This window comes from Parus major, chromosome 1A (assembly GCF_001522545.3).
Source record: "Parus major isolate Abel chromosome 1A, Parus_major1.1, whole genome shotgun sequence".
Lineage (NCBI taxonomy): Eukaryota > Metazoa > Chordata > Aves > Passeriformes > Paridae > Parus > Parus major.
In genome coordinates this window covers 28,001,259-28,028,986 of record NC_031773.1, presented here as the reverse complement: position 1 = coordinate 28,028,986, position 27,728 = coordinate 28,001,259, and the positions used below count along the sequence as shown (strand labels likewise).

General features: G+C 35.0%; 1 protein-coding gene across 3 annotated transcripts in view; it reads left to right on the top strand.

Moving 5' to 3' along the window:
* The window catches only part of ADAMTS20 (ADAM metallopeptidase with thrombospondin type 1 motif 20), an 84,158-nt gene that overhangs the window by 44,135 nt on the left and 12,295 nt on the right, over positions 1 to 27,728 (top strand). For all 3 annotated transcript variants that reach the window (XM_015629200.1, XM_015629201.2, XM_015629202.2), the window contains 13 exons: positions 262 to 357; positions 1,585 to 1,751; positions 1,861 to 1,990; positions 3,074 to 3,200; positions 3,901 to 4,111; positions 4,610 to 4,774; positions 5,530 to 5,694; positions 7,319 to 7,441; positions 8,305 to 8,412; positions 9,444 to 9,608; positions 9,838 to 10,128; positions 10,454 to 10,615; positions 12,057 to 12,233. In XM_015629200.1, the coding sequence (XP_015484686.1) occupies positions 262 to 357; positions 1,585 to 1,751; positions 1,861 to 1,990; positions 3,074 to 3,200; positions 3,901 to 4,111; positions 4,610 to 4,774; positions 5,530 to 5,694; positions 7,319 to 7,441; positions 8,305 to 8,412; positions 9,444 to 9,608; positions 9,838 to 10,128; positions 10,454 to 10,615; positions 12,057 to 12,233 (2,087 nt within the window). The remainder of the gene's footprint in view (positions 1 to 261; positions 358 to 1,584; positions 1,752 to 1,860; positions 1,991 to 3,073; positions 3,201 to 3,900; positions 4,112 to 4,609; positions 4,775 to 5,529; positions 5,695 to 7,318; positions 7,442 to 8,304; positions 8,413 to 9,443; positions 9,609 to 9,837; positions 10,129 to 10,453; positions 10,616 to 12,056; positions 12,234 to 27,728) is intronic.

Sequence of the window (27,728 nt, the reverse complement as noted above, 5' to 3'; positions counted from 1 at the left end):
AGTCACAGTGTTTCCGGAGTCCCTCTTGATATACTTGACTGCTTTCTAGAGCAGTTCTGCTCTCCAGGGATTTTTCTAAGTAGTTTGAGCTGATAATAGTGGTAAAGTAGTTAATTCACATATCTGAACACAGAACCTAACACTTCTAATACATGAAGACATTCAGTATTGGTTTTGCTGGTGCACTGTAGGGTTTTGCAAATGAAAATGTGTTTTCATATTTACTAATACTTGACTATTTTGTATATAATTAATTTGCAGGTTACAATGTTGTAGTAAATATTCCCAAAGGAGCAACAAACATAGATATTCGACAGCACAGCTACTCAGGGAAACCAGAAGATGACAACTACCTTGGTAAAAGCCTCCTGTGTACAACATTGATGGATAAGTTTTGTGCTTTTGACAGAAATCTGCTCTGGATATATATTATGAGAAGTCTGATAAAGATGTTGGAGAAAATATTTTTTTATGTGCATTGTCATGAGTCTCTCTGTAGATACTAGTTTTCAGAAAACTAGTATCTAAATCAGTGAGATGTTGCTAAGGTTTCTAGTTCTTAGATATTCATTCATCAGAGAATAAGAATTATAGTACCTTGCATCATTTTGTCAATGTTTTACTTTGTTGTCACAATGTTAATTGGAATACCACAAGTGAACTCCGGAATAATGCAGGTATTTGTTGTTTTTAATCTTGGAAGCATACACTTTGTTTATGAATAAAGCAGTCTGACCATCAACAAATTTTCCAGTTGTCTCATATTTCTCTTTATCTATTATGTCTGGGACATAAAGAGTATAAAGGTCACTACATACTGATAGATTTGCAAGTGTTTATAGACAACAAAGAATTCATAAGCACATCCTATGAAAAATCCTGGTTGTTGTATTTCACAGTAGTTACATAGTATCTGAAGTGCCTGAAAAAAATATTGAGGCATATTTACCTTCTGTCTCTTCCATTGTCATCCTAGCCAACAAGCTTCAGAATTCTCAAAATGTTTTCCTTGTCACCTGTTGCCCAGAAACAACCCTCTCCCCCTGACATTAGCTTCCATTTCAAATGTAGTAATGCCTGAATAGCATCCTGTTCTACAAATTTTATCTTATTTTAAAAATGTTTAACTTGTCATTAAACTATATTATTGCAAATAGGTCATTGTATTAAATTACTATCATAAATGCCTAATAATTTATTTGTATTTTCAAGTTTACTTTTAAAACCCACTTAACTAGAAGTAGCTGTAGCAAATACAAGAATATGAGCTGTAGAATAGGGCAGAAAAACCAACAATTATTGTTTCCTTCTGCAGTAGCAGAACCTAGACAAATTTAAAAGTCAAGACTGAACTAAGCCCTTCAGCAGAACAAATATTAATTAATTACTATAATGCAGAGAAAATTCATGGCTTAGAAAATCCATGACCACTGCTCAGGTGAAAGCTACTGATGATTAGGATTGGATTCATTAATTTGAACTGTTTGATACAACTTTACATTGACTAAAAGCTATGTGTTGGTGAGGTTTTGTTTATAGAACCTTTTAGCTAAATAGATTTCCAATATTTTATTTCACTTACAGCTTTATCAGATACCCACGGAAATTTTATCTTGAATGGAAATTTTGTTGTAAGCATGTCAAAAAGAGAAATCAATATAAAAGGAGCCATTTTCGAGTACAGTGGTTCAAACAATACAATAGAACGGATTAACAGCACTGATAGAGTTGAAGAAGAACTAACCTTACAGGTGCATATTTACTTTTTTCATAAGTTTGAAGATTTCCTACATGATCACTATGTTCAGAATTTTATGTTCAAATTCACTGAAAATCAGCTATCATTTTATCTCAATCAAGGTTTTGTGTGTAGGGAATTTATACAGCCCTGATGTGCGTTATTCATTCAATGTCCCAATAGAAGATGGAAATGATCTGTTTACATGGGATCCTTATGGACCCTGGCAAGACTGCAGCAGGATGTGCCAAGGTACTGTGAAAAATTTTTTTCACCAAAACAAAGGATCTGATGGGATTTAGGAAGGGACACATCTTAAGTTCCCTCACTTTTCACCATTACTTGTAAGGAAGAAACTTGTTACCCTCAGTAAACTTTAAGTTCACAGAGCATTTAAGAAGAGAATAGCTTCTGATTTTTGTTTTTGTTATTTTTAGTACCTATGCAGTACAATTCTATGTTCAAACCTACATTTGGAGACATAGGAGCATTTTATTAAAAAACAGGTTGAGTTAAATCTAATACATGCTTATAAAGTGTCTATTAATATTCATTAGGCTTCTGTTATACCATTTCCAGGTGATCACTGATTTGTCTGGTGTCTTTCATACTTGTCTTTTTTTGATTATCTGCTACATGGGATGAAGCTGTTTAAAGATATATTCAACTATTTTAAACTGTTACTCTCTAGGCCATTCCAGTATAAAAATAAAGCCACAGCATTTATGAATTGAGTATATATAAAAGTGTATGGACACAGATTTTTGACAAATATTCCTATTACTGGATGCTAGAAAAGCCTGAAAATATGTGAGGGTTAGTTTCTTCTGGTTTTGAGTCAGGCTGTATACATGCTCACGTGCTAGAGAAGCAGAACAGCTGTCAACTCCAGATCTTCTAGGTACCCTGTGATCAAATTTTCTGCTTCTTTAAGGGAAAGGATCACAATGCCTAAGTTATCATGGTGGTTTAGGAAATATGTTAATTATGTTAATTATGTTAACAGGGGATGTTAATGTGTTAATTAGCAGGGGATGCATGATGAGTTTGGAATACTTGGCCTGCTGAGTAAATGGACTACTGCACTTTTATAGCTCTCTGGAAGTTAATATCCTGTGATACCACTGTAGGACAGCTGGGAGGTGGAAAAGGTGACTGGGGAAGGTTGTTCTCCACTTGGAATGTAATGAGCTGTGCAAAGGAGCATGTTAGTGCAGTATCTGCTGTATACAGTAATTTGTGTTAGTGGGGCATCTCAGTTCCTAAATGATGAATGGAATCAATAAGGCAGTCTTATTTTAGCCCTTTATTTACTTTTTTTGATGCTTTTTCAAGGTATTCGAAGAAGGAGAATGACATGTATACGTAAAAGTGATCGTGTGGTAGTGTCTGATCAAAGATGTGAACTTATACCCACTGTTCCAAGTGTCTTTGAGGAGTGTAACACAGAGTGTGAGTTAAGGTAAAAAAGGTTTCTAACTGATGGAGGTATTTTGGTCTTATGTGGTTTTACTGATTGACATTGAAATAAGGCAATTCAGATTGATTTATCATCTGTCCCCCATCCCACTCTACCTTCCTCATCCTTCCCACCTCTCCTTGTTTTCCTCAAATCAGTTAGTGTAATGGCTTTACACATGATACTTACACCTTATACTTACACCTTCAACTCCACGTAGAACTGGGGTACTTCACTAAATTTTACTGGTAAAACACAAAATCTCATGCTAGAATTGTGAATCTGTTCTATATATTCTGGCACAAAATCTTACACTGCTGCATTAAATACATTTTCCACCAGAATTGTACCCACAACTGGAACTAATTTGAAACAGACTTGTGTTTTTGCACTCCAAGATAGCCCACACTGAAATATTCAGAGAATGAAGAGTTAGAATTATAGTTTACATTTTTCAAAGTCACCTAGGAGATTAAGACAAAAGATCCTATAAATTTAAAAAGTTATTTTAAGCCTATGAGTCAAATTTTTTTATATTGCTTTGAAAATCCAGTCATGAGATAGAGTTTACCGTTTTATTTGTTCCCTAAAATGGATAACTATATTTACATTATAATTTGTGGTACATTCTCTGAGTGTTTTAATTGCCATGGTCATATTTTTCAGAACATAGTTAGCCTTCCACAACAGTTTGTCATTTTAGGTGGCACAGTGTTGGCAAAAGTGACTGTACGTCGAAGTGTGGCCCAGGACATCGGTCTGTTGAGATTCACTGTATGAAGTACTCTACTGCAAGAGGATTCAGTGCTCCAGTGGATGATAAGTACTGTGCTGATCAGCAGAAACCACCAGCCAGAGAGCCTTGCCATGGTGACTGTATGTTAAGAAGTTGGCACTACACAGAATGGTCAGAGGTACAGATTTAAAGCTTTATAATTGTACCATTATAGTTCTGGTGACCATCCATACCACATTTTTATTCCTCTGTATATTTTTTAGTTTAATGACTAAAGGAAACAATGTTTGACAAATACAGATATGTAGAATCAGCTAATACCAACCTTTATATTTCAGCAACTTCCTTATATTTTTGTAAGAATTGATAGCTTGTTTGCAGCTTGGTTTTGGATGTCAGCAGAAAAGATCTGGTAATTAAAGGTGTATATTTCATTTACAGTCTTAATAATTTAGTTCTGTGCAATTTTGGTTTTGTTCTTCCATAGAGTTTTGTCTTGGAACTATTATAGAAAGTACTGAATTTATTTCAAATGAACATATTAGCATTCTGTGGATTAAATGGAGGACACTTGTGTCTGGCACAATCATTAACATCTTTTACCTTTAAGACTGGCAATGTATTTTTGCCTGGTTTTATTTTATTCTGTTTTCTGTTTCATAACTATATACCACAGTGTTCCAGGAGCTGTGCAAGAGGTGTCAGAACCAGAGAAGCTTTTTGTATGAACAACTTGGGTCGCCATCTTCCTGACAGAGAATGCCAGGAGCTTCCAAGAGTTGTGACACAGAGTTGTAATGAATTCTTATGTCCAAGCTGGTCAGTTACTGACTGGAGTGAGGTAATGAAACTGCATAAAACTTAAAGTACATTTGGTCCTGGTCATCGATACTAAAATAAGCTTCATTAAGTGTTTAGGGGTTTTATTTTATTTTGAGCCACCTGGTTATGAATGTTCTGAAGTCCTATGATTTATCTGATATACATCACACATCTACAAATGGCATGAACTTACAGAACTTCTGTAAAACACTCCTAGAATTCCTTTTTCTATTTAATTTTGTTAAACTAAAATGAGGTAGTGAAGATAAGTAAAGCAAATGTATTGCTTTTATACAAATATTTATTAATTTAATACAAATACAAAAGAAAGTAATTTAATTAATTACCATAATTACAACAATTTGCATACCTTTCTTTTTTATGAAGCAATGATAACTATATAGCAAACTTTTTAATAGCATTATATTAATTTTATTACAGTTTAGGTGGATATAATAGAATTGTGGACAGTTTAAACATTTTTCCAGTGAAAGCTGTGATATATGTGTTGGAAATAAATGATCTGCATTGCACATATTTTTCATCATTTGTAGCTTTAGAATCTTAATAGTAATTTCTTTGTATTAGCATTTGAGTAGAACTTAAAAGGAAATTAAAAGTTAATTAAAAAATAGGGTTCTTTGGACTGCTTAGGTTCACGGAATATTTTTGTTATTTATATGACTTTTAAAATTCAACAAGTTACTAAAAGAAATTGAAGCCATTAATACAGATTCATGTCTTTGCAAACTGATGTTTATAATAATTTCACAGTGTCCTGTGACATGTGGCAAAGGAATGAAGCATCGTCAAATCTGGTGCCAACTTAATGATGAGCAACTGAGAGATGATTTCTGTAACCCAAATGACAGACCAGAGTCAGTAACACCGTGTGAACTTCATGAATGTGCATCTTGGCAAGTAGGGCCTTGGGGATCAGTGAGTACATAAGGATTCCTGGCTTCTTGTTTTATAGTTCAGGCTATGAGCAATCACAAAACAATACTTCTTGTACATTTTAGTTGAATCTTAAGCAGTTGTTTTAGTTGCATTGATTCACATATGTGCAGGGTCCTATTGGCTATTTAACTTGTAATTTAGGTACATTTATACATAAGTTAAATGCCTAAAATAGTAATTGATCCTGAGCCTTAGTATCAAAGATGGTTTTGAATATCAGTGTATTACATCACCAGAATGAATGAAAATGAGGGTAGCAAACTATTCAGATGAGCAACACTGGTAAAAGACCAAATATTTGTAGGTAAGTGGGCACATTCAAGTGGTTGCTTCAATTAATATAGATCAGTCTTCAATCTACAATATACTTAATCAATCACAGAAATGTATATGGTGGTAATAGGGGAAAAGACTTAGTATTTTATTGTTACATTTTGTTTTTACTTTCAGTGATAAAAGATCTGCTATGTCTTTATGTGAAAGTGCTGTTGAAAAATATCTTCCTGTGTGACACTCATTTAATGTAAATCAGAGTGGATTTAAAATGCTAAAAAAGAAAAAAGTGAATTTTTGAAGGAAGCTTTTTGTCAGTAAATGAATGAGAATTAATTAAAAAAACTAAGGTACTCAACTTCATGTGGCTTTTATAAGATCAGGTTACTCAAACCAACAGAAGATTATTCAGTGTTTCTTGGATGTTAGTGGGAAATCATAACCAAATAGCAGCTGATCTTTATCTTTTTATACACAACCTGTTACTAAAATAGAGATTAAATACACCTTTGGAAATTAAGTATATTTTTACTTTAGACATTCCTTTTACTTTTTTACCTTAATGATAATCACACTGTTGTCTAACATAATGTAATCTTACAATCACTTCTGGTGATGACTTTCCATTTCTACAAGCTAAATGTAAAAGTTAAATAAAAAATTAATTCAGTCCCATGATAGAATTCTTATGAATAAAAAATAGCTTTCTGAAATAGCTTGTACAAATAATTTACCAATCTCTGTCACTAAAGCAGAACTTTTCATTACAGTTTTTACTGCACCACCTGGTAATAGCCATTCACAACTAGGTTTTCACAAGTACTTGTGCTTGAATCACAACATTTATAGTGATGGGATTTGTCTCATATTTTCAGCCATCTGATGTTTTAGGTGGCTTCTTTGAGTGCATTCTGATCAAACTCTCTAGTGAAGAGAAAGACATTTATTTAACAGCCGCAGTTCATGATTCATTTGAAGCTACTTCTTGCTCCTCCCTTTCCCCTCCTCTTCTCTCTCTTCACAAGTTTTTATTGCTGAGCATGACATTATAGAGCTTGGATTGTCCCTTTGATCAGGTCAGGTCAGCTGTTCTGGCAGTGTTCCTGCCCAGCCTCCTACTCATTGCAGGGGATAGAAAAGGGGAAAGAGAAAGCCTTTGTCCTGTACAAGTGCTGTTCATTGGTCTGCTATGGACACTGGTTGTTAATGCTGTCACAGTAGTCATTCCTATTCATTCTGGAAAGAGTTTTAAAGTAGAAAATGTAATTAAAAATTAAATTTGATTATTAATAGCCCTATTACAAATGTATCAAACCTCTGCCTTCAACAGTGTGCTGTAACATGTGGACGTGGATACCAGGTACGCGCAGTCAAATGTGTTACTGGGACGTACCGGGCTATTCTGAACGATGACAGGGAGTGCAATGCTGCCACTCGTCCTAGAGACACTCAAGTAAGTTAAAAAATACCTCTCTACTTCTCTGTCAAAAGTGTAGGAATACAACTATTTTCTACTTCCACTTTCTATGTGGGAACTTGGAGGAAATAATTTCTAAAATGAGAAAAAAATAATGGAACTCTATGCTTTTCTTCACAAACATCAAATTTTGTCTAGGGAATTAAGTAAAAGAAGGGAAATTTTAAACTAAGTTTGAAAGTTGGTATGAGATTGAAAGATTAGAGTATATGACTTCAAGGAATCCAAAGGCCTGTGATTATTTGGCAGTGGGGGAAGCTCTAACATGTAGAATATTGTAAGGACACTGCCATCCTGCTTAATAAATAGTCCCCAGCTGGCTTCTTTATTAGGCTTCTAAATATAAAAGCCAGTTAATTGGTATAGTTTATTTCTGCTTAGATGTGAAAACAGTGGGTTTGAATATCCTTTGCATTTTTACTTGTGGTACCTTTGGCTACTGACTGAAACTGGGTCAATTCATATACTCGGTAGGTAAAGGTATAAAGCACAGGATAGCACAGCCACTGTCTTTGCTTGGTCCTTCTGTGCTGCCTGTGGCTCTGGCAGGACACTGTAATGTCTATGCTCCTTCTCTCCAACAAGTTGGCCAAAACTGTTCTTTTATCGAAGTGCCAATAGAATTAGTTATTACCAATGCAGTTTTAAAATCAAGTAATTTTTCTTTGACACTCTATTTAAAACAGATCAAAGCAATTCAATGAAAAGTCTTTGAATAATTCCAGAAAAAATGTAAAAGATGTATTTACATGTTATTTAATGCTAGCCATTTGTTTTACATTTGGCTCTTTTGAAATGTATATTTCAAACGCTTTTTTGTTTTTTCTTACCCCCCACAGGAATGTGAATTGCCCTCTTGTCCAGAAAATACAAAATTATGGACTACTTCACTTCCTCTAGTTCATGTGGGGAAAGTGACCCAATGGAGATATGGATCATGGACCCCAGTATGTAATGTAGCACTCACACCTGGCAGAGCAGTCCTCCACTCGTTCACCCATTTTTCCATGAAGCTTTCATTAATATATTTTTCAGCCTGAAAACTATTTGGGATAGATAAAAAAGGAGTTCTAATATTTTATTAAGAAAATAAACTGTTTCTTAAGGAGCAGATAGATGCTTCCAGCAAACTGTATGCTTCAAATTCAGCCATGAAAAATAATAGGAAAAAAAGCAAAATTCTAGGAACTGGGGTTCTGAGTACTTTTGTATGGTAGGAAGTGTTTTATTGAATGTAATGTATCAGTTTCTGAATATGGAGAACATCTTTGATTTTAAAATATTATTTAAATCTTTTATGTGAATAGTAATACTAAATTTTTGGAGTCTTTAAAGGTCTAATTTAACATTTTTTGTAAAATAAACATTAGTAAAACAGTTCCTACATAAATTTTCTTCAATTCAGAGTTTTTATTTTCATAATAAAAAATAGTAAAATCAGTTTTACTTGATAGCAATTTGAAAATTTTTAATTATCTATACAATGTGGATGTGTCTGTTAATCCCTTGAGATATTTAACAAAGCATATTATGCAGTTATATTTTTGCACAGCTATTTTAACTAAATAGCAGTAAAGGGTGCATAAACTGAGGCTACTCTGTTCTCCATTCTATCCACCTTTAACTTCTCAGCTATAAAGGCATCAGAAGGGTCTCAATGGAATCTAATACAAACCATAGTGAGAAATGGATTGTTAATATCAATTTTTATTTCAAGAGTTGATATAAATATTGCATCCCTGTGCAACAACTGAAGTGTCCTGGAAGTAACTGATGTTTCTGTTGTTACTTGCAACTGTGTAATTATGCCATGTTATAGTTTAAATGCTGGCTGTTTATATATCCTGAAATGATTCAGGAGAATTAAGACCATGCAATTCAGTTCCAAGCCAACAGAAACTATGTTAGTATTTTAGATGCTTGGATGATCTTGTTTTAGTCTCCTAAAGTGAGATGACCTTGAATTGTTCACTGACAGTGCTCTGCATCCTGTGGGAAGGGCGATCGTGCTCGCTATGTGAGTTGTAGAGATGCTCGTGGAGAGATTGCAGATGAATCTTTGTGTGCTCATTTACCACGACCAGCTGAAATTTCAAGCTGCTTCAGCCCATGTGGAGAGTGGAAAGTTGGAAATTGGTCCCCTGTAAGTATTAATTGTAAGAATTTTTTAATGTGTGTGTTTAGATTATTGGCCAAGTCTTTGTTTAAAAATTGAGAGTTTGGGGTGGTGTTTTTTTTTTTGCAATTGTGATTGAAATTGTATCCCTTGAAAAAGAAAAGTATATGTTTGTTCTTGTCAAAGTAAATATAAATGTATTTGTTTATTAATTATCAGTGTTCTGTGACAAGCACTGTGTTAATCTTTTGGTCAGTGCACAGTAACGTGTGACAGTGGAATAGTAACAAGACAAGTCATCTGTGTCAACTACCATCAGCAAATTAATGAGAATTACTGTGATCCTGAAGGCCGACCTCCTAAGGAGCAAGAATGTAACATGCCACCATGTCCACCAGTTCATCATCATATTCCAAAAATACATGACCATCCAGGCCGTTTTCCAGAAACAGGTTACCTCCCAATACACCCTCCACAAGACAACTTAAACCAGTGGAACCGTCCATCTGTGGGAGGATATCAATGGAGAACTGGACCTTGGGGAGCAGTAAGAAATTTTTCTAGAATATATTAACTTGTTCTGTAACGTGTGTGTTAGAACTTCTAGAAATGTTATTGCAGTACAGATCTGGTCAAAAGAGAAGCAACTTCATTTTAAAAAGTATTTTTATTCTTGTTCCTACTGTTATTCAGAATATATTAAGTTCTAGGTGTAATTTTTCTGTGATTTCAAATACTTCCACATAGTAGTCATTTTTATTTAAAAATTTCAGTTTTGAAAGTTAAAGTTTAAAACCTAACTGTTTTAACCAATATATTTTACATTTCTTTGATCATGTAATGGCAAAATGTATGTTTACCTGTTTTGGTAGTGCTCTAGTACTTGTGCAGGTGGATTTCACCGCCGAGTTGTAGTATGTCAAGATGAGGAAGGAAGAAGTGCCAGTAACTGTGATGAGGCAACAAAACCTTCAGAGTCAAGACACTGTGATTCTGGACCCTGCCCACAGTGGAACTTTGGGAACTGGGGAGAAGTAAGAGCTTTTCACTTACAAAAGGGAGCATTGTTTACCGTGTAAGCTTAGGAGTAGAAACACAATTATGTGGCTGTGAGTGGAACCGAACACCTTGTTTTTCCTTATTTAATAGAATTTAAAATGTAAAAAGAATGAATTTCAGCCTGTTTATCTAAACTTTATTCTTGGATCAAGTCCAGAACTGTAGTGGAAATATGAGTAATGTAAATATGCATCCAAAAGAAGTGAGTATTGTGTGAGGCTAAGGATATACAACATCAACAAATCATATAGTTGTTGTACAACATGTATGTTGAGACATAGAAAATTATATTCCATTGCAAAAAGCTGGATTGTATGCGGAAAAACCCCAGTGCAATAGCTCATCTAAGAAAAAAAAAAGAAGAAGCCATAGAGAAACTTTATTCCATGTAATTTCATAGGTACTAACAACAGTAACTGCAAGTCGTAGTAGCTACTGGGTTGTAGTTACAAATTGGAAGTATGGAGATAGGATCATGCATCTAAAGGTTCTGCCTGAGGTAGAAAATTTTGATGACACATGTTATGTTATTGGACAAAGAATAGTTCCACTCTTCTGTGTGATGTCATATTTTGACCACACAGTCCTGCTCAAACACTACAGAAAGAGCTAAAGCTGCTTATTTTTGCATTTATTCTAATCTAACCTCTTGTGATTCTTGCCCACTTTTATTACTTTAGAAAATCAGTTACTGGAATTCAAAAAAAGAAGAAAAATTTGTTGAGTGACTTTTTTATTTTACCTTTTTTGCCCTTGTGTTGGGCAGTTTTAGCTAAATGTCAGTCTAAATGTCATATTTTTTTCTGTCCATAGCCATAGACTTGGGATACACTTCACGTAGATTATGCAGTTTTTTCTAATTTTGAATCATTGAGAATGCAATAAAAAGGTCTCAGCTATTACAGATTGGTTTTAAGAGCTCATTAGGAATGAGAATTGGTATCAAAGAATTACAGGCAAACTAAAAAAAAAATAAGTATAAAAAAATCCTATAAGTATTTTACACTTAGTCTGCATAAATTGGACTGTGTAGAAGTGTGCCCAGTATCTGAGTTTTCTGCCACTGTCTGGCAGGGAAAACTACTTTTAAGACAGATTTCCACATTTTCCTCTTACTAGAGAGAGAAATACTTGCACGTTTATTCTAATAATTAATTCTCCTTGATGGAGTGTCTGTACAACTGAGACTTTCTGCAGAAAATCACTTGGTAAACCATAAAAATGTAGTTTGGTAAAGGTTTTGGTGAGAGGATTACATGAGATTAGACTTTGAGTCCTTATTTTTGAATAGTGTCCAGGGAATATGGAAATAGACATAATAGATATTATGATACACTGATTATTGCTGCATCTTCTGGTTTGATGGTATATGGTGACTGTTAATAAAATTATTGCATATAAAATTTTGTGTTTCAGTGTACTCAGACTTGTGGAGATGGAATAAAGACAAGACTGGTGATTTGTCAGCTTCCCACTGGCCAAATGTTGGGTGATCAAAACTGTGAAATTCTAGACAAGCCACCTAACATGGCACAGTGTAATGTGCATTCTTGCCCTGGTGATGTTTCTTGGCATCGGGGACCGTGGAAATCGGTACGATAGCATTCAATAATATTTTTTGCTTTCTTGTTCCTTCTGTCACTATTTCCCCTTGTCTTTTAAAAGATTTTATGTCATTATTTTAGTTGACAACAGTGAAATAATAATGCATGTGGAATATAGCCATGTAGTTTTATAAAGAAATTCTTCCTGCAGTCATAGAATTAAATGAGAAGCAGACATTTCCTTCAGTGGGAATAGTACCATGCTCTGTAAAACATCATAGGGAATATTTTGAAAATTACCAGAAATCATCATAACTGATAACATCTAATGTGCCTTCCATTTGGAAGGGTTACAGTTTGATATGTGTTTAAATTTAAAAGTTTTTGCTGTAAATTACACTGTAGTATTATCTACATATTTATATTTGCAAAAACACCTTAAACTTTTTAATGCATAACGTTTTTCCTATAGTATATTTAAGTATAAAATAACTCACATCCATGTATATTATACTCTGTCATCAAACATTTTACTCCTTATTACTTGTACATTTGTGTATAAAACTTTATATTAGTGGTTTTAAAACAGGGACTAATTAAAGTTATCTATGTATAATTATGTATGTAACTATAATATGCTATTGTCTACATGTTACTATTAATGTGTAAAAATGCCTACTGTAATCACCATTACTCTTTAAAATTGCCACTAGCAGATTATTAACATACTGAAGTAATCATTGCAAACTCTGCAATATAGAGCACATTATAATTCCCAAGCTGTGAATTTGACAACAATATTGATTATTGTGCTAATTCTAAGGGGAATAATGACAATCAAAGGAGGTTGGATCCAGTTCTGGTTCCATCAAAATCAGCAAAAAATTTGTCATTGACATCCCTGGGAGGTGGTCTGGGACAGCACTTATTCTGGTTTTTTATTAATAAAATTATGTAATCTGTCTCTTTGAATTAATATGGCAGCATTAAAAAAAAATTTTATAGTCTGATTTCAACTATAACAATTACTAATGATTAAATAAGCTATTCTAATTTATTGCAAAGAGACTGTAAAAAGTAAGTTTGATTTAATGGTTTGCCACAGTTATCTCCTTCTTCCACTATGCAAAGCAGAGTTTAGGGTTTGTGTTTAGCACACACCAGAGTATCTCATTTAGCCATTTTCCAAATAATTAGCAGTGAATCACTAATTAATATTCATCAGGTACTAAGAGGACAAGTAGGGTTCAGCACATAATTGCTTTTGAACTCAATATTTGTTTTCCTTTTAGATCAAGAATTATTCACAACCTCTTTGTTCCCTGAGTAATTCAATTTGCCCTACATTAATAGATTACCTGAATATATATAAAGATTTTGTATTGTAAATGTATGGCTTAGTTTTTTCAGGATTTTCATGTTGGTTTATTTTTCAAGTGACATAAGCCATTTTAATCCATCAAAAACTAAGTTTAGAATGGATTCTGTTTATTAGAGAGAGGACTTTTCTATATATGATTGCAAGCTCTGTGGTTAAACCATAAAAGATTTAATTTCATCAAACTATCTTATGCTGCAGAAACAAACATAGCAGATTCAGGAAGTAAAAGCAGGGTCACGTATTGAATATACTGTCACATTTTAATAATTTAGCTAGTTTGAATGCTGCTAACACAGAGACTTAGTTGTTCTTTGTTGCTGTTTAAGCAGAGCAAAATTTATTGATTAAGGATGGCTGTTAGGAAGGAGCAATAAAAGCTTTAGTCACAGGAATGCTGTTGTAGCCTAGTACAAACAGCTTTGTATAGCCATGGCTGACTAGTGATTTGTTAGTTTGGCAATAGATTATGGCCCTGCTTATCTTACACATTTCTGGCATAAAATAACAGTTCCCTTACAGAGGGAACTGTTAATGCCTCTCTTCAGCTCTCTGGCTGCTGAAGTCCTCAAGCCTGTCACATCTGCACTTACCCCCTTTTCTATAAGATTGCAAGAACCAGACAAATAACTATTTATGTTTTTCATAGAAATCTTGAGTAACATTTCTGTGACAAGTGAGCTTTTGTGTTTACTACTGGGATTCCAGTGTCAAAACCTAAGCAAAAAACTGTGATTCAAGAGTAGTTGATCTAGGAAGTCTTTTCCAACCTCCATGATTCTGTGATTCTAACTTCTGCTTGCTATTGCTATATAGACAAAGGAATTTTAGCAGTACGCCTTCTAAGTGCATTTAATATTTTAGTTATTGATTAACTTTACACAACATAATTAACACAAAACATATCTTGTAAATGCACAAAAGGTCCCTTGCAAGGAAGGTTCAGTTTATGATTTGAAGCCAGAATTTTGGTAGGTGCTTTCTGCAGTTTAGCAGCTGTTGGCTATTGCCCTTTATAGTGTCTGTAGGGCACTACTGGAGCTGTCCCTCACAGAGCTTAAAAGCTTGTACTCTCTGTTCCTGGTTTCTGCAGTTGTCAAAATGGATGTGAGGTAAATCTCTAATTCCAAAGGTCTGTACCTTTAATTTTTATATATTTTCTAAAAGTTTTAGGAAGCTTGATCAGGAATTACACTTGAGGGATAGAATAAGCTCTTCATCTTATCTTCAGGCTTTGCATAGTGAGGAAAGTTTGTTCACATTTTTCAACAAGAATTTTGATAAATTTAGGAATTTCATCTCATTTTTGGCCCCCTGTACTTTTTCAGTGCCTGAAAAAAGCCTTGAAGATCCAGGCACCAAATGGCAAGGTTTCTGCTTAGGCAGTTGGTGGTAGCAGCTGATGTTACCTTGGAAGCTTTGTTTTTCATTTGGGTAATCAATTCTTGTATGAATATTGGTAATTACTCAATTTTATTGTGAAAATTTTAACCAGATAAGTCTCAACTTGAAATATGTTTGGTTCTTATCCCTTCTTGTTTCTTTAGAAAGAATAAATAGCTCCTTACAAAAGATAATTATATTTTGTCTGAAATCTTTATAAAATAAGGATTTAAATTATTTTTATTTTCCTCAGTCTTAGGATTTGTATGTAATTACTGGTGTTTTCAGAGAAAATAGTCATAAAAAAAAAATGGATTATTTTCAAGGTTACCCTGAAGTCTCAGAAATGTGTTATTGCCATTTTTTACTGGCCCTCAGACACATAATGTAATACTCTTTAAAGCGGCTGACTTTCTAGTGCTTCAGTTTTTTACTTACTTGCTTCAGAATAATTTAGATGTAATTCTGTTTTTGCAGTAGTGGAAGAAATCTACTATTAGTTTTAATGCATATAAATCTGTTTTTTAAAAAGAGTCCCAGTTCCCTTCCAGTGTTGTTACTGCCAGGCATCCCATTGAGTTCTCCAGGAGCAGAAGCAGGCCAAACTAGCATAAGTAAAATATTTATTTGTATTAATTTTAATGCAAAAATTCTTGCTATGTATGATAAGTGCCTTCATTCACTTTTTCTAATGTGTAAAAAGTATTTATATCTTTAAAAATAATCTTTTATATTAAAAGGGAATTCAGAATCAGTGAACTTGGTTTTCAAAACCACCTTCAGTTTTTTACCTCTACTTCTGCTGCTGCCTAATGTTGAACTTCAAAATACCTCATTGCCAATACAGCACATTAAATTAATATCCCACTGCCTGAAATCTTGATGTTAGCATCTGCTATTCATTTTTTAAAACTTTGGAAGTGGGAGGGGGGCCTTATCAGAGAAAACTGATAGCAGATGTCACTGCCCAAATAATGTCATATAACAGACTTGGGATAGTGAATTTTATTTAAGGTCATTCTGATTAAAATGAAAGAAAATACTTGTTTACAAAATACAAAAAGAAAATATTTGAGTAATGTTCATCGAGAGGAAATTTCTTCGGTTTGGTGCTATGTTGCCTGTATAGCTTAAATAATAAGTTATAATGTATGTGTAATAATTTAATTTAATGACTGTCACTTGTGTCTGTGAAATACAGTTGCATTTTAACCCTTCTTTTTCATGCATGTTGTGTGGCTTTGTGTTTATTGTGCTCTTTATTAAGGAATGTTAATGTTTATAGCCCTTAAAAAATAAAGGGTGGGACAGGTACTAACCACTTTTGCTGAAAGTGAGGGTTTTCTTTAACCTATGAGTTGAAATTAACTTCATATGATACTTTTGTGACATTGTTTTCTTGGGGAAAGCTCTTATATTTGAACACAAAAAAAAAATACTGTTACTGATAAAAGCAGCAGTTGATGCCATTGACCAGCTGGACTGAAATGGATAGTTGGCATATAGACTTTGATGGTAAAGCTAAAAGATCCTACCTCCTAAATCTTTTGCTGGAGCTGTAATTTTGTGGCTCAGTCCTCTCCCACTTAGTGACAAAACACAGAGAAGAATGAGTATCATAATATAATGCTCAACTCTTAACCTCAAGGACATGGTTTTTTACATTCCTAAAACACTTTTGGCAGGAAGAGGTTTGCAGAACTTTCAGACCTTCCATTTAGAAAGAGGACAAGTAAGAGTGGGACATAGTCAAAAAAAAAAAAATACATAGTAATAATAATAAAATCACACATACACAGAAAAAACAAACACAAACACAAAACCCCAACAACCAGAATATAATGAAAGGGGAAAAGATGCAGGTGATGTGTAAGACCATGCCTAAATACATAAAGGCATTTAATGAGAATGAAAGAAATGTGAAGCTGCTGGTGTATATATTAGAACTTCCAGAAAAGCTGAAGGGTTCTAGGTGGTCAGATCCTTGTGAAAATCATTCTGAACTTGCTGTATGTATGGTGGTAGCTTTGAAAAGTCAGAACTCATAAATGTTGGTTCAAAGTGGTTTTGGAACTCAGATTTAAAAGTTATAAAATATATATTAAAGTATTAGCATTTTCAAACGTTTGTGAGGGCCAATACGTAAATATTTTTATTTCCTGAAATGGGTTAGGAAATGAACAATATATTCTGTAGCTCTGCATTGCTGGAGTTCTTAGTCCTTTCTTTGAAAACCAGTAATTGTGGGAGACTGGTGACTCCACTAAGACAGGCTGCTCTATTATCAGTGTATGTTCTAGCATGCTTCTATCTATGGCCCTTTCACTTCAGTGACAGCAGGATTAAACACTTGCATTTCCTGCTGAATCAGTCCTTCAGAAGCTTACATGCCTGCTCATATTAATGTACAGGAAATATAATGTTGGAAATATTGTTAGTAAATTGAATATATACAGAAAAGTGGTGTAGGTTGAAAGGAAACTGGATTTCAGCTGGTGAAGGTAGGTAAAATGTTGCATTTCTCATCCAAAAGATACTCATAGTTTCATGCTAAAATAATATTTAGTATAAACTGGGGGGGGATGTTAATTCTTTAAGTTATATTTAGTTAAGTGCCAAAGAAAAAGTTGTATTTTCTATGCTTCTGAGAAGTTTAAAAAATTTCTGATAATACTATATTGTGCCAGCATTTATTGTTTTGTATTTCCAGTTTTTTAAAGATCAAATACAAAATCTTAGATTTTAATAAAATGAAAAAAAAATTCTGTGATATGAAGTAATATTTTTCATAGAGCAGAAAGACACACAGAGTTCATGTATTTGTAATTCCTTTAATTTCTGAGCTACTGTTTTGCTGTTGCTAACATGACTAAAAATGATAAATCAGAGCTTGCACTTGCTGGGATCCAGCATTTCTTTTGCTCATATTTAGATTTTTGCAAACTCACCTGAAACTAATTCATCTACTGTTGTAAAACTGTCTTATGTCTACTTACTTTTGTAACTGGTTAACTGAAAAGACCCTTAAGATAATAAAATGAAGTTTTAATTAGTAAAAATATTACAAGAAAAGGCTTTTTAACTGTGCAACCCCTTTGTGGAAATGTAGCTTCCGTAACAGAGATCCCCCAGAGATAACAGAATAAAAATGTGCTCCAACTTTCATTGTGAAAGCCTGTGAACAAAATATCCCTCCCAAGGGGTCAAAGTTACTTTTCAGTGAGAGTGCAGTTTATGTCATCTCTGTGCATTTATTTGGTTTTCTCCAGCTTCACAGGAGGCTGGAGGATAACCTGCCTGTGATAGTGTTTGTTAACCTCTGTCCAGTTTTTGGAAGCAATAAATGGATTAATTTTGGGTTGCTGTTTGGTTTTCATGGAGGTTTTTGAACACAACTGCTGGATGGACACAGATACCTCTGTTGTCCACTGTTTGAAAAATGTCTCCAGAAATTTATTTGAATCCATTTATTTGAAACACAGAGAACCCCCTGAATTTCTTTTTCTCATGGTGGATTTCCTGAAGATCTCCTGTCTCCATTTCTTGATGCTTGCACTTCACTCACTGTCTCCAGTGCTGCTGCTTTTATGTAATTTCTTAAAAGTGTTACTAGTGCTACATGGCTGGGGTACAGAAAGATGAATCTTGCTGAAGTCTGGCCAAGTCAGCAACTTGACATCTGCAATGCTGTAATGGTGAAAGTGCCCATATGAACCTCCTGCAGAAGGTATCAAAGGCACAGAGCAGAACTGCAATTTTGTAAATTTGACACAAATTTATACTTGTAGATTAGATTTCCAAAAAGACCTAGTGAGAGTCTAGCTCACTGATTTCAGAAGGAAAGGTAAGGGCGAATTGTTTTTTGGGGATGTTGGTTTTTTGGTTTTGTTTTTTCAATTTACTAATGTTTCTGTATTTTTAGTTGTGATTTGTCTCAGTCATCTGTCTGTTGTAGATATCATTCAAATGAAAGATGATAGAAGGTACACATACCAGATAAGTCGCTGCAGAAATGCTGGCTGAACACAGTAGTTTATCTGTTCTCTCACTCCCAGCAATTAATAAGCTGATCATACTTTTCATTGTTTTAATACATACTGTCATGGATGACAGTTTCAATGTTGCTTGAATGAAGGCTGATGGTGAAGTTTCTAGCAGAGATTCATGCAGAACCTTCAATGACAAATTTAAGACTGCACATGAGGTAGCTGAGCCTGCCAAATGGCTGCTGAGAGGAAGCAGAAATACTTCTTGGATTCCTGATTCTCGGGTGGTAACCAAAGAGGACTCAAATCAAGAGCACTTATGGCAGGAAAAATAACTAGACAATTCTATTTTTACTGTAATTGAGAGAGAAAATGGAAGCTATAAAGGAAAAGGTAAATGAGATAGCAAATACATGTCACCACTGTTGAATGAAAACTCATGAAAATAGGATTATTATTTTTAAATTTCCACCCACATTAACATCTCCATAATCCGTTGTTCTTGTGTTAATGTAATAGCCAAAAGCTCTTTTGAAAATCTAATTGTGTTATGTGAGTCATGTAGGTAAAGCAAAGAGAAGTTTGCTGTCTGGAAAAGCTCAGGCTAATTTATGAGATGTAGACAGCCTAGGAATGCACAGCACAGTGAAGCCTGAGTATCACGGTAGGTGGGGGGCTGAGCATAGTAATTCATTGCTCTGCTCACAAGCATGGTCTGGTTTTCAAATGCTCTGCAGCTGGCCTCAAAAAGGATGTCAGGCTTTAGGCAGTGATGGGCAGAGTAGTGGTGCTCATCCTGAGGGGGAAAGATGGGATGGGTCTTTCAAAGAAGGACCTGGTCATCTGTTTTATTTGTTCTGAACTTGGAGAAATGGATAGTATTTGAGATATCAGAAAGGTAGACCAAACTAAGACCTACTCGCAAATCTAACTGGAATAAATAAAAAACATTCTGTAGATGATCTTTTAGTGGAATCTCAAGGGCTCTGGTTTTGATTTTTTCCACCAGCTGCAAAGAGTATGGTTGTTATCTGACATCCAGGCAGATTGTCATTTTCTGGCATTAAGGATACTGCCAGCTGCATTGGACATAAGAATTCAGACCATGTGGTGTCAACTTAAAAAAATGTCATCTAAAGTTTCTTAGCATGTGGCTTCTTCAGACATGAAATCCTTTTACCTTCAATGTATGTGCTGATGGTTCTGAGTTTGTTGTAATCAGGCTGTCTTTATGTTTAAGGGGAATAGCACATTCCTAGTAGATGCCAGATATATCCTTGTAGCAGTTTTCCCTTCCTGTTATCCACATCAGTCCTGAAATCTGTCCTTAATCCTCTTTATTCCTCCATCATTCCTGCTTTTTCTATGTTTGTATGTAGATGTATGCAGCTTCTCATTTATGTCCATCTGCTAGATATACTTCAGCATACTTGGAAAGTGGTTATTTAGGAGTTTTTCATTACCCTTAAAATGAAAGTTGAAACAAAATTATCTAAAAAGGAATCCAAAAGAAGCAGCTTTTTCATGGAGCATACAGTACTCAGTCCTGGCAGAAAAGGTATGGCTGGGGACAGTGGCCAGGTTAGATGACCTCATAAAAATACCCTGACAGCTCACAGCAACATATTGCTTATATTGGATGGATAAGGATCTGGGATTAAAAGTGAATTTCAGAGTCTGTAAAATTTTTTCATCATAATTAAGGTGAGAAATGGCAATTGTAGAACCACAATCCAGGTTTAGCAAGGCTTCAGAAAGGACTATCAGGCAGCTCTAACAAGTGCATTGAGAATTCAGTCTTGGACAGATAATCTAAATCTGTATTTCTCAGGTGATAGTACTTGCCGCAGGTAAAAATTATGCCTTTTTTGTGGCATAGAACTGGCAACTTGTACTGTGAAGTCTCACTGTAGAGCTGTAAAGAAGAATATTCACATTTTTGACCTCTCTCTGCCTAATGCCTGGGAAAGAACAAAAGATGAACTTCATGCAAGTGAGGGGGTAGCATCCCTGTCGTTGAAGACAAGACTGACAAACTGCTCTCAGGAAAGGTCCATGTATAGCTGATTCAAACTGAGCAGCATCATGGATTGGGTGATGTCTGTAAATCCTTCTTAGCCTTGTCATCTTCCATTTCTATAGCTGCAAATTCACAGTCAAAGCACCAAAGCAGACTTACAGACTGCAGATGGAAGGAGAATTTAATCAAATAGAGATATTTATGAACATCAGAGGAATGTGATATAACACTGAAATCAAGCCATGCTCAAAGAGAGAACTTAAAAATGTATTCAATGTAACTTCTGTAGCTGACACGGGTGTAACTTAGATAAAATAGTAAATCATACATACACACTCTTTCTCAGGAGTAATGGAACATTTGATCCTTGGTCCTTCCTGGGTGCATGGCAGAAGTGTTTGTACTTGTTTTAGCAAAGAATTACTGACTGAATCAAAGAATTCAGTAGGACCTAATTAGAGTCTGTGGGGGTTTTTTTTAACAGTTATAAACATACTTAAAGGAACAAATGACAGTGCTTTTAGCTGAAAAATGCATGTTGTGCTCATGCAGCATAAAAATCCCTGGGGAGAAGCAGCAAGCAGAGGATGCAGACACAAGAAGATCTAGTTCTAATACTAAAATGAAAAGTTCAAGGTATTTCTCAATTACGCAGTTCTCCAAGTATTGTTTCATTAATGTCTTGAGCAGTCGTGATCCCACTCTACTTCCAGAATATTGAGTCTGAACAGGCTTTTGGGCTAACTAGAGAGCATCAAAATGTAGTTTGCCAAGCAACTACCATGTTTACTCCTGTTTTAAACTGAATTTCATGACCAGTCATAGAAGTTTCTGACCCAAAAAAGGAAGAAAATACCTTTTAAGATATGTAATATGTTTTATCGTTTTTCAGTGCTGCTGTTGTGGCTTAACCCCAGTAGGCACTGAACCCCACACAACCACTTCCTCCTTCCCCTTTGGTGGGATGAGGGAGAGAATTGCAAGGATAGATTGGGAAAACTCATGGGTTTATGAAAGTAATTTTCATAGATAAAGCAAAAACTGCACCAACAAGCAAAGCAAATCAAGGGATTCATTCACACTTCCCATGGACAGGCAGGTGTTCAGCCATCCCCAGAAAAGCAGGGCTACATCATGCGTGATCATTTTTTGGGAAGACAAATGGCATCACTCCACATGCCTCTCCCTCTTCCCCACAGTTTTATTTCTGACTATCATTTGGCATGGACTGTGTCTCCTCAAAACCACTCTTGCACCACCAGCCTTCTCGCTGTCTTTGATTCTGTGTGACGCTGTTCAGCAATAAATAAAATATCCATGTGTTTTCAACACAGTTTTGGTCACAAATCCAAAAGCTCGCACCAGCTACTATGAAGAACATTACTTTCTATTCTCTTCTAGTCATTCATTTATATTTTAAATGTCTGTATATCTAATATGAATACAAAAAGAAATTATTACATGTTTTCTGTTTTTCAGTATCTAGAAGCCCACTAGGCTATCAGCTAAACCACACAAAGTACTTCCTTTAAAGAAAAGGTTAAGGAAATTTGGTACAGAATATACCAAATAATACAAGGTCTTCAACTTTTCAATGAAATAATAATAGCAAAATAATCAAAAATCTTTTTTGAACTTGAACTTGAAGAATTTGCATGTCTGCTGCAGAAAGAGCTCTAATTTGGTAGAAATTGATGATGGCATGCATATCTGGGAGTCCATCTGTGCCACAGAAAGCATGAGTTTTGTCAGGATGATCCCTACAGAACTTTATTGCTATGAAGAAAACACAAACAGATGAATCCTAGTTACCAATATTATGGAATGACTTTGAACAATAGTAATGAAATCCAGCTTTTTACTGCAGATTTATGTTTTTAAAAGAACATGACATATGGGAAATATTACTTTATCCAATGTTGAGACAAGTGCTAGAATTTCTGTGTAAAATGGTAACAGGATGGGTTTTTTTCAATTTGCATTTTTTTGAGGAAGTGTTCATATTTCTTCTGAGATTTAACATTCCTATGGATTGTTTCTTCGTACATGGTTAATCTTCAGAAAATATATGGAAAATATTCTGCTCTCTCTCCATATACCTCCAACTGTGTGGAATGCCATACAAATGAAACCACATTACAGACAATCTGAGCTGTGAGGACCACGCTCAAGAAGTCAAGGACCACGTTCAAGTTTGAATGGAGAGTGGTCAAACAGCCAGAATTACTGCAGTTGTACTTTCCCTGGCCAGGAGAGTTAAGCCTTGGGAAGTTCACCACCACAGCAGAGTGGGCACCAAGCAGTGAGAGCATGTTAGGAGCTTCAAGTAGGAACAGAGGCTCGTGGAGGGTAAAGTTCAGCCTTGTAAGAGCCTTGTAAGTGCATCACTGTGGGCTCAATACACACAGACAGGGGTGGCTTCCTGAGCACAGAACAAGGCTTTGCTCCTGCACCTGTGAGAATCTGACACTTCTTACTGACATTACAGAGCTGAAGGAAAGCCAGGCAGCCAGGTGTCTTAGGTGCAGCTCTCTAAAGAGAATACTGACTGGTAGGGATAGAGATCAGTGCAAGACATTTCCCTGTGAACTGCATTTATATGCCTTTAGGTACTTCAAAATACCACTCATATCTTCCACAGGATATATTTTCATTCAAGGAACTGAGCAGGATCTATGCACTGTCCTTACAGAAATGTAAAGTCACCCCCCACTTGATATTGATAAAACATTTTTAGTCAGCATTTGAGTGATTCAGTGTTTTGTTGCTATTTGTTCTGTGTAATGGAATGCTTGTCAGGAGTCTCCCATGAGAAGTGTATTGGACTGGAATAGTCTTCTCTTGTTGAAGGTGGGTCACTATGTGGTAAAGAACACAGCTGAGCCTGCCTGCATATGATGCCAAAGCACTTTGGGAGGAAGCTTTTAAGAATTTTTTTATATATTACCTAAGGAATGAAGCCAGAATATACCAAATTTCAGGAGAATACATTATCCTGTACTTACAGGATAATGTATCCTCTCTAACTTTCTATTGATGATCCTGGATCTTCTACATCCATGGCAAATGTATTAGCTTCTTCATGTGTTAAAAAAAATAAAATAAAATTGGAGCATTTATTTTTCTTCAGTTGTACTAAATATCATCTGTCGCTGTGTTTTGCAATATGCTTCACTCACCTGCTGTGCACTCTGTACGCTTAGAGCAATTTCTTTCTTTAATTTGTTATTAGAAATAGGGGAAAATCTGTTTTCAGGATGTTAATTGTCCTCATGTGTTTGTAAAGCATTGAGTCAGCCAGTCTGTTAAAAAGATTGTGCCTGCGTGTAGAATTAGACTGTTAGCACTTTTTAAGAGAACTTTTTTAAGGTCCTTGGCTGTGGCTCAGGGCAATCTAGGTGCTTCTGAAACTGATATGCTTGCAAAGCTTTAAGAATAGCAATCCTCAAATCAGTTGCCTAAATTTTCTTGAGATCCCAGTGAAATTGTAAAGGATCTCATCCTTAGAGATATTTAGGTTTCTGTTCCTCACACTGGGATTGGTGGGGGATGGTCACTGCAGCAGATGTAAGAATCTGGCACTGTGGAACCACTCTGAAGTGGGCAGGAGCAGCTCCATGAAATTCCAAGAGATGCAGTACCCCAAGCACTTGGTTGTAGCAAAGCTGCTTAGAGGCACATCTTGGTTTAGTGCTTTATTTGTTTTTAAGTTTTGGCAATTACATTTAAGAAGAAGTTTGCATATGCTTAATATCTGTTACAGATGCTTAATATCTGTTTTCTAGCTTTTAAAAGCATTAGGAGTTTCATTCCTTCAGAGCAAAACCACATTAATATAAAGAATTAAACATCAGTGTTCTTTCATGAATTAAGTAAAAAAAAAACAACAACAAAAACACAAAACAACAACAAAAACAAGCAAAAACCCCACAAAAAATCTCTAGGTGAAAAGCTCTTCAGTAGAACCCCTTAAGAGCATACAAGTGAATCACTTCTTGCAGAACGATGGTCCTTTATTTCAGTGTAAGGTCCATTTAGCAGAAGATTTGGATACATCTAAAGAAAGAGTCAGATCTTGATGAATATGGGAAAAAATAGGATAGCAACTCTATATGCAGAAATGCTGTCTCTGTACACTTTAAAGGATTTAATGTTTTTTTATATAGTCCCAACATGTCAAACATGTCTTTTTAAGTTTTAAACATAACATTAAATTAATGTGGAGTGAAAATCTCCCTGGAAAAAGTTATTGCAGTGTGGGTATTTATATGGTATGAGTTGTCAGTATTTTGTAACTTATTATCTTTTACAGCAGAGAAAAAATAAATTAGATGACTTATACAGGTTACATTACTGAAAAGATAAACTGTATTCCCTATAATTTTTATTTTTTTAAAAATACAAACATTGTTAAAATATTTGAAAGTAATTTCTGCCTTCAGATTTTAGGTATCTTTTGTCTGTGTTTTTGCATTTTTACATTAAGATACCTGGGTTTCAACTACTATTTATCATCAGAGCTAAACAGATTTGAGTCAAATATTAGAAATAACTGTTCATAAAGCCTCTGTTATTTTTAATGTCTAAACTGGTATTTTCTTTTCTGAACTCCCTCTCTTAATTCCTGTATTATTGCCTGATTTATTCTGCAGAGGAGGCCATTGAGGAAGGAGGGACATGTAGTATTTTTCCTACACATCATAGGAGGAGGTTAAGTAACTGTGCTGCACTTTGCTTCCTACTAAAGAATTAAAGGGAAGAACCTTTAGAGTTTAGGGGTCCTTTATGTCTATAGTTTGTCTGAGATTCTTGAAAAAAAAAGCTTTAAGGGAAGGCAGAGTCAATTATCAGATAGTAGCAGTGTTTTAGTTATTATGCATACAAGTTATCATGCTTGCTTTGATAAATAAATCTTCTGAATTCAGAGTTAAGTTTTCTGAAAGGGTTTTATAATGATATGATTTGAGCATTTTAAGTTTTCTGACCTACATTAGTCATATATTAAAATTTCAGATATCTTTTGTTATTTTCCTGTCTTAAAGTATTTTCCAGATTAATAAAACATGAACTGTAAAACTACAAGAACGTTATCTTAAGAAGATAAATTGAAAGGTTTTGCTGAGAGCAAAATATTTTAATTTAGACACAAGCATTCTTTTTATGGAGATTTTGGTGTAGACATGTAAAAGGCAAACTGTGGCCAAATCAGTGCACTTATCTTTTTTGTAAATATAGTTACATAAGAGCAATATGCCATCCATTGTATTGTGTGATAACTGCATTGCTTCATTCTTCAAAGATTTAATTTTAAACACAGTGGGAGTTTCAATGAAACCTTTAAGATTATACATATAAATGTTTAAAGACATAGAAATCCGTGTGCTATTGAGGACAACTGAGTAAGCTGAGAGATTCTGTTTAAAAAATGTTAAACAAAAATGTTCCTTACCTAGCAGATTAATTTATTACAGCTGCTTGTTCTCTATTTTAAAAACTTTTATTCAGCTGTTGTTCTCAGGCAAATATTTACCAGGTTTTATACTGAAAGCTGAATGACCTGAACTTAATTTCCTGAAAATTGAAGACATATGTATTCAAAAATGCTTTTTTTTTTTTTAAGTTAGCGTGTAATGCTAATGATATAGATGATGATGATGTAACATAAAGGGAGGAGAAATGTCTTCATTGCTTTTGAGGAAACTATGTTTAAATTTTTTTTCATCCACTAAAAAATTCAATTTTTATTGGACTATTATTTTTCTGCCGGAATTAATTATCTTCCCATAGGAAGTGCTTTTTCAAATGTTAAATAAAGGATGGATGAAATCCTAGAACAAATTAAGCATGTTCTCTTTCCAGACAGAAAATAATTGTCTTCATTGATCTAAATTTTCTATAGGATTAAGTAAAATAAGATTCATTCCGATATTTAAGAAGAAAATACTAAAATACTTATATTCACATTGTTTATTGTTCAAGAGAAATCAGCTGAGTAGTCATCAAATGTGGAAGAAATTCAGATGTTTGACTTTTCTGACTGAAAGCTCCCTATGTCCTGTAGCCCTACTCTGTAGGTGTACAGGACATCCCTGATGTGATGAATTAAAATTGAACCTCACTGAAGTCTGACACAGTCCAGCAATTTAGCAGAGGAATGGCCATTTCTCCAGAAGAGCCTGATCCATTGGGAACGCTGTAGTCTTGGCTAGGGCACACTGCCAGAGTGGGTTTCACAGAACAAACCTGCATCTCCTTCAGTTTGATACTGGAGGGAGGAAGGCAGGTCCTAGAACCAGCTGTGTATATTGTAGCAACTTTCTGGAGAAAATGGGATACTGGGGTGGTGGGGCAAGTCCACGCCTTCAAGGACTGCACTTTAACTGGTGGTGTCTACTTCATACCTCTTCTCTTGCCTCTTTGCCACATACCATAAAATACCCAAAGCTCATGGAGGGGAGTTGCCAAGCGAGCAGGACTTCATAGCCAACTGGCTAGAAACACATATAGCCGTGACTCTACATTTTACTTTCTTTGGTGCTTGTCATGCCTACATGAAAACAGCAGTGCTGGAAACAGGCAGCTGTTAGAGCATGTTCTGGTGAGATCATAGTATCAAGCTGTCTCCTGCATGGATATGGATGCTGAGTGCAGATATTTCTCAATGATGACATCAATGAATGAACAAGATGTGAGAGATACTTGGCACCTGATCAGTAATGCTGAGTAGGAGACAGCTTACAGAGAATCTTCGGACACGTACAGCAGATGTTCTGTCGT